The sequence below is a fragment of the Triticum urartu genome, chromosome 7 (genome assembly GCF_003073215.2).
Source record: "Triticum urartu cultivar G1812 chromosome 7, Tu2.1, whole genome shotgun sequence".
Taxonomy (NCBI): Eukaryota; Viridiplantae; Streptophyta; class Magnoliopsida; order Poales; family Poaceae; genus Triticum; species Triticum urartu.
In genome coordinates, this window is record NC_053028.1 from 439942657 (window position 1) to 439959316 (window position 16660).

The 16660-nt window shown below is 49.5% G+C and overlaps 1 protein-coding gene across 2 annotated transcripts; it reads left to right on the top strand.

The window, feature by feature from the left end:
- Window positions 1-6: 6 nt before the first annotated feature.
- Window positions 7-7593, top strand: LOC125519428. Of its 2 annotated transcripts, none has more exons than XR_007288244.1 (10): window positions 7-471; window positions 1235-2510; window positions 2598-2656; window positions 5513-5634; window positions 5732-5921; window positions 5999-6442; window positions 6511-6621; window positions 6715-6809; window positions 6919-7029; window positions 7098-7148. XR_007288244.1 is itself a non-coding variant. In XM_048684239.1 (10 exons), the coding sequence occupies exons 1-10, from the start codon at window positions 91-93 to the stop codon at window positions 7462-7464; spliced, it is 3024 nt and encodes a 1007-aa protein (XP_048540196.1). In that variant the 5' UTR covers window positions 8-90; the 3' UTR covers window positions 7465-7593. The 2 variants fall into 2 exon arrangements, 1 of the variants encoding a protein (XP_048540196.1); XM_048684239.1 differs by adding an exon at window positions 7390-7593 and having other exon boundaries at window positions 8-471; window positions 6715-7029.
- The last annotated feature ends 9067 nt before the right edge of the window (window positions 7594-16660 follow it).

Genomic DNA, 16660 nt, shown 5'->3' on the forward strand with positions numbered 1-16660 from the left:
CACTCTCACACTTTCCCCAACGACACCCTCAAAAGTAAGAAAACCAAAAAGAGTACGAAAACCCCAAAACCTAAGCCCCCCTCACTCCCGATGACGGCACCGGAGATCCTGGAGGTGCGGTGCGCCGGCTGCGGCGAGACGCTGGAGGTGGAGCAGGGGATGACGGAGTTCGCCTGCCCCGGCTGCGCCATGCCGCAGGCCCTCCCGCCGGAGCTAATGCCGCGGCCGCCGCCGCGGCCGCGCCGCGCCCTGCCGCTCCACCACGGCGGGGGAGTTAGGGACCAGATGCAGTGCGGCGGATGCGGCGCTGTGCTTGCCGTGCCGCGGGGCCTCCGGCGCATCACCTGCCCGCTGTGCGCCTCCGACCTCGTAGCCGACGGCGACCGCCTCCGGCTGCATCAAGCCGGCGTACAGGTCATTTCGCCTGCGGCCGCCGCTCCTATCGCGCCCACGTCCCTGCGTCGGTCGGAGGTGCTTGTCCTGTAGTTCTTACATTGTGCATTTCACTGATTGATGGGGTTAATGGATAGTGGAAACGAAAGACTGTATAATCCTAGTGTCAGAGCATCTAAATTTTCTAAAATAATGGGGTGCTTGTCTTGAGAGCGAAAGTCGTAGATTTAAAATGGACTATAGGAGTGACTGCATATTTTATTGAGTCTCGATGTGTGCAGGTACAGATTGCTTGAACTATTGGCAATAGAGATCTTGGATGGGACTAAGAGGTTCCATCCTTTTATCTGATGCATCCTAGTAGAGTAGTATTTATTTTCGTAACTCCTGCTTAGGTACATATTGTTCAATCTTTATTTTTTTTACTTACTAGCTTGGCGTTACTGCATGAGGAATCCTGTCGTATATATGTGATACCTTAATAAAATTCAGAAGATTATAGGTTCGTCTGCACTTAGCAAACATATATATTTCTATATTAAGTACACATTATTGAATAAGTACAACATCACATAATTCCGTTGGTACCCGGTCCTTCCAAGCATTATTAAATTGCTTTGCTTCTTGCCCTTCGAGCAGTTTCTGACTCTTTGGTATCCAAACATTCCATTATATGACAGTACTCTGAGTATTACATTCCGTAGGATCGTTCTTTCTGGAAACGTCATAACTGAGAGTGGGATACTTCCCTTTTACAATATATATGTATATGTGCAATTATGTGATGTCTAGTGACATTTTCTTCATACTTTTTTCATGTGTTGTCATGGATCGGGCGCAGGAAGAACCCAGAAGCCAAGCGATTCACGTGGGACAGGTGCAAGTAGGAAGGTACAATAAGCCAATCCATTTTGAGCAGGAACGTGAACCCTCTTTTGCTCGTTCAGTTCATGAAGAGTCAACCATTTCACCCAGATCAAACCCAAAGATAGCAGTTCATGTGCGATGTGCAGAAGATGCACCTGTTGATCAGTTATTTCATAGAGATGAGTCACACATTAAATTACCCAATGGAACTGTTCCCAGGCATGGTTTTAAGAAGAAAGGTGATCTATCTGCTAGTCCTGGATCCATTTGTGCAGAGAGGATAGTGCTGGACCATCCTAGTAAGGTCAGCAACGCACTGCGATCACAAGGTGGGCCTTCCATTCATTCATTTCATACAGAGGAGGTACATGGGCGGCATCAAAGTAACATCATTGGAAATCATGAAAACCAGAAAGCTAGACATGCTTCAGTGGCTAGTATTGTGGAGCAGGAAATAGTAAAGGCTCCGAGTTACACTGCTTCTGGAAAACAGGTGCATACTGAGTTGCATGGTAACACAACTGGACGGAATCAGAAGAGGAAAAGGAGCAGCTGGACTACTGGTGGGAAGCGCAAGAAAAAACATATGGGCTCAGGCAAAGAGCTTCATCCTAAATGTAGTAAGTATTCAGCTGCCCAGCCAGAATATACTCCAAATAGCAATACTGTTCAGGAGCCAGTTTCTTCCCCGGATGAAAATCAGTTTAATCCTGCAGATGTTGACAGAATAATTGCCAATCTTTACCCTACTTCATTATCTCAGAAGCAGGCACCTCGAGCGGGATCACACGACTTGGACAACATTGATGCAACCTTGCTTCCTGTCTCTAGAGATCATGGTATATCTCTAGTGAACAATGTTTCACGGTGCCACTGTCAATGCTCAGAAGATGCTATGGGTGCTCTTGCTAACCGGAGTTTCAATTCAGAACAAGAGCATGAGATTCCTCAGGGAAGTTCCAATGGGATTTGCCCTCATGGTAAAAATGGCGCACAAGGGCAACAGATACAAGATGACAGTCATCCTGTGCAGGTGGAAGTTGAGTGTCAGCACAACAAAGCTGCGGGACAACACAAGAGTGTAGCAAATGGCTGCATGCATTCGCCAAATGAGAGGGACTATATTGAAAACCGGTCTCGCACTGGTATTCTCCAGCAGGTGGCTGTAGCTACTGCCTGCTGTCATCCTACCCCATCACCGCAGTTGACTACTACCTGCTTGCCCGGTACCACTATTCCTTCTGTCACAAGTATGTTTCTATCCAACTATATAGATATCTTTCCAACACTGTTTTTAAAGGATATCTAACACTGTTGTACATTTTGGTCACTTGCAGGATCATCAGTTCATCGATCACCACCGCATTGCGAACCACCAGAAACTATCCATTCCCAGGTATGTCCCTCTCGCATGATCTTAGCTAAACCTGGGCATTCGTCGTGCTGGGCCGGGCTTACAAAATGTTGTCCTTCAGAACAAGCTTGAGCCGAGCCCAAAGCCTGAAAATTTCTCTCTTGTCAAGACCAAGCCTAGCCTGATCAAAAGCCCAATGCCTGGAAGCCCTGCCCGAAGCCCAAGTCACAATAAACATTCAGTCCACACATGAAATGCATACTGTCTATGCTATGAAAGCAAGTGCTATCATCATTATGCACCAACAATATTTCACGAATGCAACGCATGTAACCTGACAAGAATTGCCGACAAAGCATCCACAAAATTCACATGGATTATATAGGAGAAGCTATACAAGAAATGCACACATCCATGCCCTACTAAATAATGAGCAGATCTAGCACTGATGTGCTGCTCAATGATGCAGATAGCTACCAGAAACCAGGTGAGGTTGCCGACGAGTCAAACAGCCTGTGATGGGGATGAGGCGGATGTGACTGGCAATGGTGTGTCGTTGCCAGTGGGGAGGAGGCACAGGCGCGCGACTGCGTAGTCGATGCTGGCCTGAGGTGGAGCCATGGAGACATACATTCAGCGTTGGTGACGGCACAGAGGCGCGCATGCAGCGTATGGGAGCGCCAACACACAGACAGGAGGGCAGAAGAAGTGATTGGGGGAGATGCAGGTGACAACTAGGATTAGAGCATCTCCAACGCTAACCCCCAAACCGGACACCGTATCCATCCGCGGACCGATGGCGACAAGTCCACGGACACTGATGTAGGAGTTGGCCATCCAACCGTAGCCGCAAATGTCCGGAGACATTTCGAACGGAATTTAATGAAAATTAAAAAAATAGAGGCAAATTTAAACAAACCAAACAAATTTCATTCAAACTTCGATAATTTTTAAATAAAACCGGATGATTTTCATCTAAACCGGAGCACATGCATTACATTTTTGACATAGTTGAACTAAACCCTATTCTAACCTAGTCTAAATGATCGCTGTCGCCCGTTTCCCGTGACATGCCTTCCCCATGTCCGCAACAAGCTCGCCGGCCAGCCATGAGCCCCGGAAACTGAAGCTCCGCCTCCGTGAAGCGGGCAAGCGGCTAATCGGCCGACGATGATGAGTCCGCCAAGCTTGGCTTCAACGGGAGGGGAGTAGTAGTGGCCTTCCCGGGACCCAAGAGCTGGCGGCCTCCCATGCTCTACTCTTCCTCTCTGCTAGCGACGCCCACGGATGTGTCGACTTCGTCGTGGTGGTGTTGGGGCGCAGCCGACGCGGAGCTGGCGACGTCGTCTGTGTCGTCGTAATATTCCGCCGCCACTTCGTTGACTGCTATGTACATGGCTTCTTTCTCTGCCTGCACGATGCGGTGCCGCCATCGATCACGGTGGATGTCGCGGGCGACACGGTAGGACAGAGTAGTGCCTTCTGCTCGTCCACGTCCACTTCGACGTCCGCCACGATGCCGTGCCGAGAAGTTGCTCCTTCGCGTGCCGGTGCTCGTCGATGAGGCGGAGGCTGTACTTTTGGCCGGCCCGCGCCTGCCGGAACGCGGCCTCCCGCTCTTCCAACACCATGTCGGTGAAGTGTGCCCGCGCCTCGCCCATGGTGATGCCGGCATGGGACGGCGAGGACGGTGGCGCCGGCTCGTCGTCATCCGCCTCTTCCAGTGGCTCGTCCGCAACGCTGGCTTCCGGAGAGCTTGTCCGCATGCCGCAGCCGGCTGCAATGCTGGCAATCTCCTTCTTGTGTTCGTCTGAGAGGCTCTCGCACAGGGCTTTGGAGCTCAAGGCCATGGCGGGTTTGGTGCTGAGAGGAGATAGGGAGCGGAGGAGGTTGGATGCAACTGTTGCCGGGTCTGGCGTTTAAATAGCGGGTGGATGCCAGGCCAAGCGGCGAGGTGGTTAACGGTGGCCGCCAGATGAACCGACGGGTGGCCTTCGCATGCGGGCGCCAGAGTAGGTTCCTCGGCAACCACACATGTTTAATGTAGGGAGGCGGACAGCCAGTTGTCGTTTGAATGCGGAGAGAAGGCACGTGCACCGCGAAGCTGCGGGGGTGGCGCTCTCGGCCGCCGCGCCGCTTCAATGCCGGTTCCAGTGAGAGGTCACGTCTTCTATGGGCCGGCATGAATGCGGCGTTGATGCTCTGGAGCAGTGTTGACCGCTTCGGGCGGGAAAGGGAGAGGGGTTTGGGTGGGCCACCAGGGTTGTCGGATGCATGCGTGGCTGCTGTCCAGACGCCCGCAAAGCCCCCGCGCGCGCTTGTGGGAAAAAGGACGTCCGGACCGGATACAGGACAGCGTTGGATGGCAAAACACGTCCGGACCGCGCGGTCCGGACGGATGGGGCTGGTTTGAGGGTCTGTGTTGGAGACGCCCTTAGTATACGGTGGAAACGGAGGGATATGGTGCTGGTCTGCTAGTTTGTTGGGCTGGGCCACAGCCCATAGGCGCAGGCTCCCAACACTGCAGATGTTTTATCCACTTTCGGTCCAGGCTGGGCTAATTTCAGGCTGAAAATTGAAGCTCGAGCCTGGCCTAAAAAATACCGGGCTTCACACTGAAGCCCAGTGCACGCTGACTGACAAGCCCAGCCTGGCCCGGGCTTCCCATGCCCAGATTTAGTTTTACCATAGGGTCATGTGTTGTTTCTGTGATGCACTGTCAGCAAGTAGCAATATAATTTCCTCAATTTGGTTGGTAAATCCTCATTGTGAATTCATCGTTATTTTTTGAGTAACTGCGATTCTTCATGATTATCAATGAAATTTATTTGAGTAACCGATATTATGTGTTCACAAACATTCTTCTTTTTAAGTGATTGCATAATTGATTTCATGCAGGATACTCATGCTGCTGGCACAGGGTATATGAAATCTAAAGTGCGCAAGGGGAGGGGCCCTGCAAAACTCACTGAACCACGTAGGGTAGCTGACAGGCCTGTGCTGACTCCGACTAATGTGGAGTAAGTCTTCTCAGATTATTGCATTTTCATCAGATGCCTAGGGTCAACTTGCACTATATAATCTCCATGTACTTAGCATATTGACTTGTACTGGCAGCACATGGGATATCGATCCTCCTTGTCCCAAGGTGGCCTCTACCATCACTTTACTTCTCAAGCAGTGGCACCCAGGGTCTACTTACATGATGGCTTGTCAGCAAACAAATGAAGTGCACCCAGAACAATTGGTTCTCCACTTTCACCAGTATCATTCGGATAGAAGGGCTATCATCTTGGATGAGTTCCTTGTAAGAAAGTTTATCCAAGAATGTGTTTGTAGATTCATCAAGTATGTCCTGAACACCCTTCTATTTGATGACCACAGCGCCGTTACAAGTGGGCCCCTGGGCGGGAAGCAGAGTGCCTGAAGCTATTCAACCGCAGAACAGCCAGACAGTTTACTGGGCTCCTGTGTGATGAGAAGCGAAAGGCTAGAGTGAAGTTGTTTGCGTCAAGGAAAGTGAAAGGAGCTTCGGATGCTACCAAGTCCAATGGACAGTCAAATTTTGATAACAAGGGTGCTAGAGAAAAGTCGAAGCTGCCGCGCAGAGACCCAGCAGGTGTAGGGCACGAGGATGACGACCCTCTTCAGTGGAAGCAGTTCCCCCCTGAATGGATGCTGCCGAAGTGGTGGGAGATGCTATGTGAGCACTGGGCTTCAGAAGAAAATTTGCAGTTCTCTGCCCTGATGAGGAAGAATCGGTTCACAGGAGGCTCCGCCCGGCACACAGCAGGCTCCCGGAGCATAACCATGCATCGCAAACTTATGGTAAGACTGACATTTTTTCCTGATACACACTTAGGCAGCTACATATGACTCTTATTGAATTGAAATAGATGATAGAGAATGGTGGGAAGCCAGTATCGGAAGTTGAACTATTTAATAAGACCCATAAACATGGCGGCGGTAAGGGGGAATTTGTTACCGAGAAAGCAAGGCGAACCGTGGTATGTATTCAGTCATTTGCATCATAAGTTGATTAATAATTATACTGATATCACAGAACTCAGTTCAATGAATCTGCGTACTATATTTCATAGGAGGCCTTCCAGCGGCGTTTAGAGGAGGCAGGTGATACTGAACTAGACCCCCATGTTGTATGGTCGGAGGAGGTAGGGGGCCGTCACCGAGGGAGGTACTATGGACTTCCTGGTATCATTGACAAAGCCCGGATAGGCCACTTGTCAAAGTCCATCCCAAGTTCTTTAGGTCAAAAGAGAAAGCAGATGTTCACACAGGATCAGGTGCAGGAGATGATCAATCACGCCACACGGCAGATGAATGAAACTTGGGAGAACAGGTTTCGGTCTTTGGAAAAGAGTATGCGGGGCATGGCGTCATCAGATATTTCACAGGTAAATTTTAGTTGATTTATTGCCCAAATGAAGGTTCATATTTTTCATACTGGTGTGCTTGTCTGCAGCATGCTTCAGCAGCTGGACCTGGGGCTGAGGATGGCGAGGCATCACACGAGGTAGATGTTCATATTTGCTCTTCCTTCCGAATGTGCATTTTTTCATTAGATAGTCATTAATACTACAACATGCTTTGCCTCAAAGCAATCTTGCTATACATGTTGCACCAGTTGTGTGGCTTTCATTTCTCTATTTTCCCCTGGGGGTCACTGCACACTAAGTCTATCCTGAGATGAATAATGAAAGCAATGCTTAGTGAAACTTATTTGACGACGAAACACTGTATGTTATGCTTTGCAGCATACATCGGATTCTACTGACGATGGAACATATCAATCCGCAGAAGATGACAGCGGGGGGCATAGTGGTGAATAGGATTTAGGACCACAGGAGTCGCATTTCGGCGCAATTGCTTTGTGCAGATAGTCTGTTTTCATTTTGTGCACACTGTTTTTTTTGTATATATTGGAGTATGGAAGTATTGTGCATTATTCAGTTTCATTATTTTCAGTGTATTTTTTATGTACACCCTTTGTTCATAAATGTAAGATGTTTTGGTAGTTTAATATGAACTGCCAAAACATCTTACATTTCTGAACAGAGGGAGTATTTGTTTGGGCTCCTAGGAGCAGCTCCAACAGCTTCGGCCGGGGAAGTGGAAGCCCAAACAACAGCTCCAACTGCTCCAACAACTCCTAGAGAAAGCCAATATTTGGGCTGGCTCCACGCAGCGCTTCCATGGAGCTGTCCGAGGAAAATGGTGAGAAGCCGCCAGCTGCAATTTTGGGCTGGAGCTCCAGCATTGCAAAAGATAGTAGTATTGCACAAACTAAGACATTTTCCTCAGAGGGCTTCGCCCAGATTCGTTTTTTCTCCCAAAAGAAAGGCCCGGCGAACCGGAAAAGTAGGATCTAGGTGATCAAGGAGGCGAAGAGGAATCCCTTGCGCGCCGCCGGTTCCCTCTTTCTTCGTCGGCCGCTCCGGCGGCAAGAGGGAGGGGGAACCTCGGGTCTGTTCGCTAGGTGGGTATGTGGTAGGGTTGGGGTTGAGGAAGACGCCGCCGAGGCCGTTGCGGTGGTGTCGCGTCGGAATAAATTTCTCCGGGCTTCGTTCGCGGTCAGGCGAGGCTTTTGCCTTCGTCTAGGAGCCAGCGGTGTTGGGGATCCCCGGATCTCGTCGAGGTCGCGGGCTATGGTGGTTGGAGGTCCATCGGCACTGGCCGTTTGGATCCTCAGATGGGCGATGGAGGCAGGGAGACGAGGACATTTCTTCTACCTTGTTGGTATGATTTGCTGCTGCTGTTCTCTCCTTCCTCTGCGCTGATGCTGGTGGGAGATCCTGCTTTGCCCGGGCGGATGGCCCGGCCGCGGTGCTGGACCGGTCGGATGACTCGAGTTCTCTTCCTTCCAGAAGGGACACTTTTCGCGGTACTCAAAGCCAAAGATGGCGATGGCTGTTGCAGGTGTGTTGGATTGATGTCCATGCCCTCTCAGCGCTGGTGTCAAAAAAGGAGGAAGCAGCATGGTGGCAATTTTACCGTGGTCGAAGATGATGACCTGTTTGGGACTGGTTGCAGATCCTTCTGCTGCAGGGGTCTTCTCTCAAGATTCATGGATGATGACACGGGGCTCCGGAGATCTTCTTGTGTTATGGTTGTCTTAGGGTACTCTAGGTGTTCATGGTCCTTTGTGTTTGCGTTTCAGTGTGCTTGTAAATATCAACTATTTTGTACTGATTCGTAATTTGAATGAAAATTTCTCAAAAAAAGACATTTTCCTCATGGTTGAGCCGGAACGCCAGACTAGATCTGATAATCCTGCAGGTCGGACCAGGTTTTGAGCCAGGCTTGGCTAAGCCCGAACTCAAAATCCTTAGCCCGAGCCTGGCACAGCTTGAAACACACGAACAATGCAGTTTTTCAATTAAAAGAGTTATTTTTGTGATGTTAAGATAATATATTATACCTATTTTTCAATAATATATATATTTTGGTCATTTCGGTCTTTTTTGGGGCTTTGAGGTCGGGTTTGGGATGGAAAAGTGGAACTAAGAGCAACTCTAGAAGACCCTGCATTCGGCGCGAACCCGTATAATTTCTGCGATTATACGGGCTTGGCTCGTTATTCTAGCCGGACCAGAGCCTGCATCGGTGTCCGGTCCGTAAACATTTTTGTCGCAGCCCACAAACGCTACCCCCGAATCAGTATAACTGCGGGCTTGCGGGGCAGATGCGGGTTGAAATCCTATCCTCCCGCAGCCGCGTTTGCCACCAATTCCCCATCATGCTGCTCGATTTGTTGCCGCCAGCGAGCTTGCGAAAGCCATGGACGACTCGGGGGATGCGGCGCTGCGCGCAAGCGGGGGGCGCGTCGGTGGCTCAACCGCGGTACCCGGTCGCCGCCGGCCTTCGACCGCCGCGAGCTCAAGGACTTCGATCGCGAGCTCGCCCGTCGCCGCCATGCCTCCTCCGGCAACTGGTCCGTGGGGAGCTCATCCGCGGGCGCATCGAGCTCGCGGCTCGTTCCGGTGAAGAGGGAGCCAGAGGAGGCGATGAAGAGGGAGTCGGAGGAGGCCGTGCCCGAGGCGTCATCGGGCCCGAGAACTACCTCCCCCCGAGCAGGAGGATCTCCTCGAGCGTGTCGTCCTCGAGCGGTCGGCGAGGAAGCAGGAGGAGATTGAAGAGTGCATCCGGCGCGAGCTCAAGCACGAGCGGCTCTTCTTCCAGACGGGCGTCACGGCATCGCAGGTGCACGCATCGAAGGAGGCTGACCTGCGCGTGATGAAGGCAGAGCAGGCGAAGCTCTATGTTGACCTCGACTCCTCCGACTCCGACTGAGCGCCGCCGGTGGGCAGCTACCGCAGGAGCTCCGGTGAGCTCAACTTTATTGTAGTGGTACGGTAGCGTAGGCCCTGTCTAGCTGCGGCAACCTTTAATATGTATGTATGTGCTGTGTACAAACTTATGCAAAGAAGAACTATCTATGCGAGCGAGCTCCGGCGAGCTGTTGCTTAAATTTCTCACACGAAACAATTTTTTTTTAAATATTACGGGTTTGTTTGCGGTTTCTGTTCTGCCCCCGCGTTTTTCAGCCTGCATAAGCGCCCCCGTGCGAATTGTAAACACAGTTTACAGTTCGGCAAAATGCGGGGTCTGCTAGAGTTGCTCTAAGGCTGGCCCGGATTCCGAGCTTTCAGGCTAGGGCCTCTAGGTAGGTTGTCCATGCACACGTCTACGCTAGACTATCCTGTAGGAGTTGCTTGGCTATGTGATGCCATGAGACAACTGTGTAGCAAAAATGGTGGTAGCAAAAATGAAAGATGACCCCTAGCAAAAGTAAAAAACGCGGATGTAGCAAAAAATCAAGCTCGTTCCAGCAAACCAGAAAGTCACTGGTAGAAAAAATAGTATTGGTTCCAGCAAAACCAAATGCATGTGGTAGAAAAAAGGATTACTGGTTCCATGTGTCGTAGTAGGGGCCGTCCCCTCCAGGGGCGCCATGGGGGAGGTAGGGGCGGAGGCCACCTGCCCACGCCTCCCTCCCGGCCCGGCACCAACCAGGACGCCCGTCACGGTGTCCGCTGCACAACATGTCATGGCCTCAGCCGCACAGGACGTCGCCGGGCTCCGCATCTCCTGTGAAGCACCATAGTGAAGGCGAGTGACGGGAGAGCCAGGGGCCGCCTGCCCAACATCCCCCCCCCTCAACTTGCCCGAGCACAGTCTCGGGAGCCACATAAATAGAAGCACACTCCGCAGAGGTCACCACTGCACCAGAAACATCCGATCATCCACCAACAGAAGTGCCAAGAGCCTCAAAATCAAGCGAGGGAAGCGAGTGTTCAAGAAAATCATCACACTCAACCCACTCACTTCACAGTCTAGGAGGGGCCGAAGCGGGCTCAAATGAGCCAAAACTCAGTGAATTCATAGGCGCCGAAGTAGGTGTGGGGGTCCCCTTCCCGGGCGTCACTGAAGCGAGACTAGAGCCTGGGTTGGTGGACATATCTTGTCCACGATCATCCTCGCTCAACTCCTTGTTGCCAGAGCCGTCATCCTTATCAAGCATATCAACATCATTCCCAGCCAAAGCCTCAGTGAATAAATTAGTGTCCTCAAACTCAATCTTGAGGTTAAAGATCATGCCGGCATGCGTCCTCTTAACCACATCCGGTACAAACTCAATGTCTAGAACACTAACTAGCAACCTCGCCATCCCATTAGCTCGGGTAAAGGCTATGTCCACCCGCTCGGTCTTCCCAACAAGATTCTCCAAGCTAGCTGTGGCCCGAACATCATTCAGAGGTTTGGACGGTGCCCCCGAGAACCGTAACCAAACCTGAGTAAAGGGCTTGCCCTTTGGCTCAACCTTCTTCCACTCATGAAACTCAAGGATACACTTGGTGCCAGGGACTCTTCACAACCCAAAACTCAGAAGCCTCTGTAGGTCCTTTGTAGTTGGAAACTCAACCTTGTACATGTTGGCCTTGAGTCTAATAAGCTCCCACTGAAAGTTACCTGGAGCCAGCTCATTCAGTCTCTGTAGGATCTGTGCCTCAGACAAGACACCTTTTGTTACTTTGACCACCCCCGTGGTCGCGCTCTGAGGCGCCTCTGGGATCTCCCTTGCACTAGGGGACCCGAAGAACATCAACTCAGTGCAACACACTCCATATATGGTAACTCCCGGCATCGGTTCACGCAGTAACGGGCATTCCCCCGTCTCATGCACCGGTTTGAGGCACGTGTCACAAAGCTCAGTAATGCACTCTGCAATAAAGTGCCCCTGCTCACCAGAGGGATAGCACACCATCTTCTCTTTCTTCCGGGCCCACTTGGTAGCTCTATCATCGTCAGGTATCTCGGCCCCTCTGACAGTACCCGCCGCACTAGGCGCAGCCTATGGCACTACCGCAGTTGCCAGCGCCGTCACCGCGGCCATGACCTGACCGGATAACGCTGGCGTGTGAACAGTTGCCACCACGTCCACATAACTCATTGGCTCCGCGACATCGGTAACAGTAGCGGTAGGCGGTGGAGGCTGACGAAAGTAGTTCCTGCCATCGCGGCCACCACGATGACCACGGAAGCCACCTTGCTGCCCGTAGTCCGGGCCAGAAGATCCCTCGACGAAGCCTCCCGGAGGCCCATAAAATGGGCGCTCCGTCGTCCCATCACTCTACCACGCGTATCCACGTCGGCCGCCCGTCGACGACGAACTGCGATGTTGGCCTTCACCATACGCGTCATACCCGTCGTCACCCCAATGGCCCGGGGGGGGGCACGTCCACCATGCGCTGCCTCCCTTCCTCGGTTCGCCGAGAAGCGTTGCTGGCCCGAGCTGCCGCCACCCCTAGGCGCCGTCGGCGCCGCCCTGGCCGCGGATGGCTGCCCCGCGTTTTGAAGCCGTGGAGCGGCAACCTGCTGAGTCTGCCCCACCCGGGCATGCGGCGGGAGCGAGACATGATGCGACGGCCGGGTCGGCCGCGGAGCTGGACCGGGCAACTGCGGCGCTGGTGAAAGTGCAACTATCCCTCGGTGGTTTTGGTAATTACTAACAACATATAGCTCATTGAACTAATACTATTTCAAGATGACCATTTTAGAAAGTTCAATGATTGGCATGGCATGGATTAGGAATGTGGACCCCTCAAAATGCTAAGGACACACATTGGCTCAAGCTCAAAACTCTACATTTTCATTTTAGTGATCCAAGATCACATTGAGTCCATAGGAAAAGCCAATACTATTAAAAGGGGATGATGTGTTGCTTAATGGCTTACTTGCTCAAAATGCTTAGTGATATGCTCCAAAAAACCTCAACCACTTTCTCATATCCACATATGTCCCAAACCAAAAGTCAAACTCGACCCCACCGAAATGTTCTATCCGGCGCCACCGAGTTCACTTGACATAGCCACTGCCAGAAACCCTAGTTATTTCAGTCTCACCGATAGGGATCTCGGTCTCACTGAGATGGGATTGCAAACTCTCTATTTCCCTTTGTAACGTTTCGCTCCAACCGATATGAGCGTTCGGTCCCACCGAGTTCACAACGCAAACTCTATGTTTCCCTTTCGTAACGTTTCGGTCTCACCGAAATGAGCGATTCGGTCCCACCGAGTTTGCCGGACCAACTCTCTGGTTAGCTTATTACCAAAATCGGTCCCACCGAGTTTGTGTAATCGGTCTCACCGAGATTACGTTATGCCCTAACCCTAATGGAATCAGTCCCACCGAGTTGACATGTCGGTCCCACCGAAAAGCCTAATGTTCACATTTTGAACTGAATCGGCCCGACCGAGTTTTCTGATTCGGTCCCACCGAGTTTGGTAAATTGTGTGTAATGGTTAGATTTTGTGTGGAGGCTATATATACCCCTCCACCCTCCTTCATTAGGAAGGAGAGCCATCAGAACGTGCCTACACTTCCAGCATTCATTTTCTGAGAGAGAACCACCTACTCATGTGTTGAGACCAAGATATTCCATTCCAACCATATGAATCTTGATCTCTAGCCTTCCCCAAGTTGCTTTCCACTCAAATCATCTTTCCACCAAATCCAAATTTGTGAGAGAGAGTTGAGTGTTGGGGATACTATCATTTGAATCACAAGCGCAAGGAGTTCATCATCAACACACCATCTATTACTTTTTGGAGAGCGGTGTCTCCTAGATTGGTTAGATGTCACTTGGGAGCCTTCGACAAGATTGTGGAGTTGAACCAAGGAGTTTGTATGGGCAAGGAGATCGCCTACTTCGTGAAGATCTACCCTAGTGAGGCAAGTCCTTCATGGGCGATGGCCATGGTGGGATAGACAAGGTTGCTTCTTCATGGACCCTTCGTGGGTGGAGCCCTCCGTGGACTCGCGCAACCGTTACCCTCCGTGGGTTGAAGTCTCCATCAACGTGGATGTACGATAGCACCACCTATTGGAACCACGCCAAAAATCTCCATGTCTACATTGAGTTTGCTCCCTCCAAACTCCTCCCTTTACCTTCATATGCAAATGTTTTATATTCCGCTGATATACTCTTAGACTTGCATGTGTAGGTTGATTGCTTGACTTGTGCTAAGTTGTTAAAATCTGCCAAGACTTGAAATTGGGAAAAGGCTATATTTTTATTTGGTCAAGTAGTCTAATCACCCCTTCTAGACATACTTTCGATCCTACAAGTGGTATCAGAGCTTTGGTCTCCGTTTGCCTTGATTTCCATAGCTTTTGGTGATCATAGCCTTGGTTTCACAACCTAGGAGAGTATGGCGTCTAGCAAGGGAAATTACCACCGTAGAGGTCCTTACTTTGATGGTACTAATTTTGCTAGTTGGAAGCATAAGATGAAAATGCATATTCTTGGACATAACCCTGCCGTTTGGGATATTGTGTGTATTGTCTTGCAAGGTGAATTCTTTGATGGGAAAGAACCAAACCGTGAAGCTAGCGTGAAAGAGTTGAAGATGCTGCAATACACCGCTCAAGCTTGCGATATCCTCTTCAATGGATTGTGCCCTGAAGAATTCAACAAAATCAGCCGTCTTGAGAATGCAAAGGAAATTTGGGATACTTTGATCGATATGCATGAAGGTACCGACTCCGTCAAGGAATCCAAATTGGATGTGCTTCAAAGTCAACTTGACAAGTTCAAAATGAAGGATGGTGAAGGTGTCGCCGAAATGTACTCTAGGCTTGCTCTCATCACAAATGAGATCGCCGGCTTAGGAAGTGAAGAGATGACCAATAGATTCATCATCAAGAAGATCCTAAGAGCCTTGGATGGAAAATACGATACCGTGTGCACATTGATCCAATTGATGCCCAACTACAAAGATCTCAAGCCAACATAAGTCATTGGAAGAATTGTTGCTCATGAGATGTCACTCAATGATAAGGAAGAGCTTCACAACAAGTCAAGTGGTGCTTACAAAGCCTCATGTGATGCCCCCACATCATCAAGTGAGAAACAAGCCTTCAATGAAGAATTGAGCCTAATGGTGAAGAACTTCTACAAGTTATACAAGAGTAGAAGCAAGGAAAGAAGTTCCAAGTCAAGGTCCTACAATGACAAAAGATCTTCGAGTCGTGAACAAAATTGCTATAATTTTAGAAAACCTGGACACTACTCCAATGATTGTAGAGATGATCATTATGAACGGAGAACATCACGGAGAAGCAAGGATTCAGAAAGAAAGGACAAGTCATCAAGGAGCTACACAAAACGAAGACATCAAGCTCATGTTGGTGAATGGGTATCCGGCTCCGACTCCGACAATCACTCTGAGAGAAGTTATCACTCCGACTCCGAATATACTCAAGATGAAGGTGTTGCCGGTCTAGCACTTGTGTCAACCAACTCCTATGACATATTTGACTCACCAAATGAAGGAATTGGAAGATACTTCATGGCTAAAGGCCCAAAGGTATCACACCCCAAGTATGTTGATTTCAATAGTGATGAAGATGATTTGCTAGGTGATGATGATTTACTTGTTGACAACTCCAGTGATGAAAACTATGATGAACTTCCTATTAATCATGCTAATCAAGATAAAACGAATGATAATGATAATAAGGAGATTGAGCATCTAACTAAAGAACTAAACACTCTTAAGTTAGCTCATGAAAATACCTTGGAAAATCATCGAGAGCTTTTAAAGACTCATGATAAGTTACGCTTTGAAAAGCTCAACCTTGAGCAAGAGTATGGGTTCTTTAAAGCAATCGATGATGATCTTCGCAAGAAAAGTTCTTCTTACATTGCCAAGCGTTTACTCTTGTCTACTTACATGCCACAAGTTAAATCTAGCAACAAGAGTAAGAAAGATTCTTCTTCTAGTAGTAACAATAATCATGTTAAATCCAATGTTGTTGCTTCTAGTAGTTCTCTTGATTCCAATAATGATTCTCTTAGCCAAGTTACACTTGAGCAAGAAAATAGCTTATTGAAGGGACTTATAGAGAAAGGTGTTTACAAGAGCCTTGCCGGGAGTAAGAAATTTGAGGAAATTGTACGCAAGCAAGGAAGGCACCGGAAGAATCAAGGTGTTGGTTTTGAACCAAAATTCAATGCCAATGGAGTTGAGTGGGAAGAAGATCAAGACCCCAAGACGAAGTTTGTTCCTCAACACGAGAATTATGATCCTACTTCTTTCCAAGGAACACAAGCTCAAGATGATCTTCCACCACAAGACCACAAGCAAAAGGGCAAGGACAAGCTTCAAGAGGAGATTGATGCGTTTGAAGAAGATCCTAAGACCTTGGTAAAGTGGGTTCCCAAGACTACATCAAGTTCTACTTCATCAAGTACGACTACAACTCCAAGGATTCCCATCAAGATGATGTGGATCTCGAAGAAGAATAACTAGAGAGTTCTTGAGGGTGACTCCGCCAACATACTTCACTCATATCATTTTTGGCGAGGACAAGTGCAAACAACTTCCACATCTTGCACTAGTTCAAGGAGTCACAAACCCTCTTGTTGGTAAGACAAGGGACAAGGTAATATATTGCCTTCATGGACATCATCTTGTGTGAACATCACTCTATGTCTATGGATATCCTTGTTTTTTCCTTGTG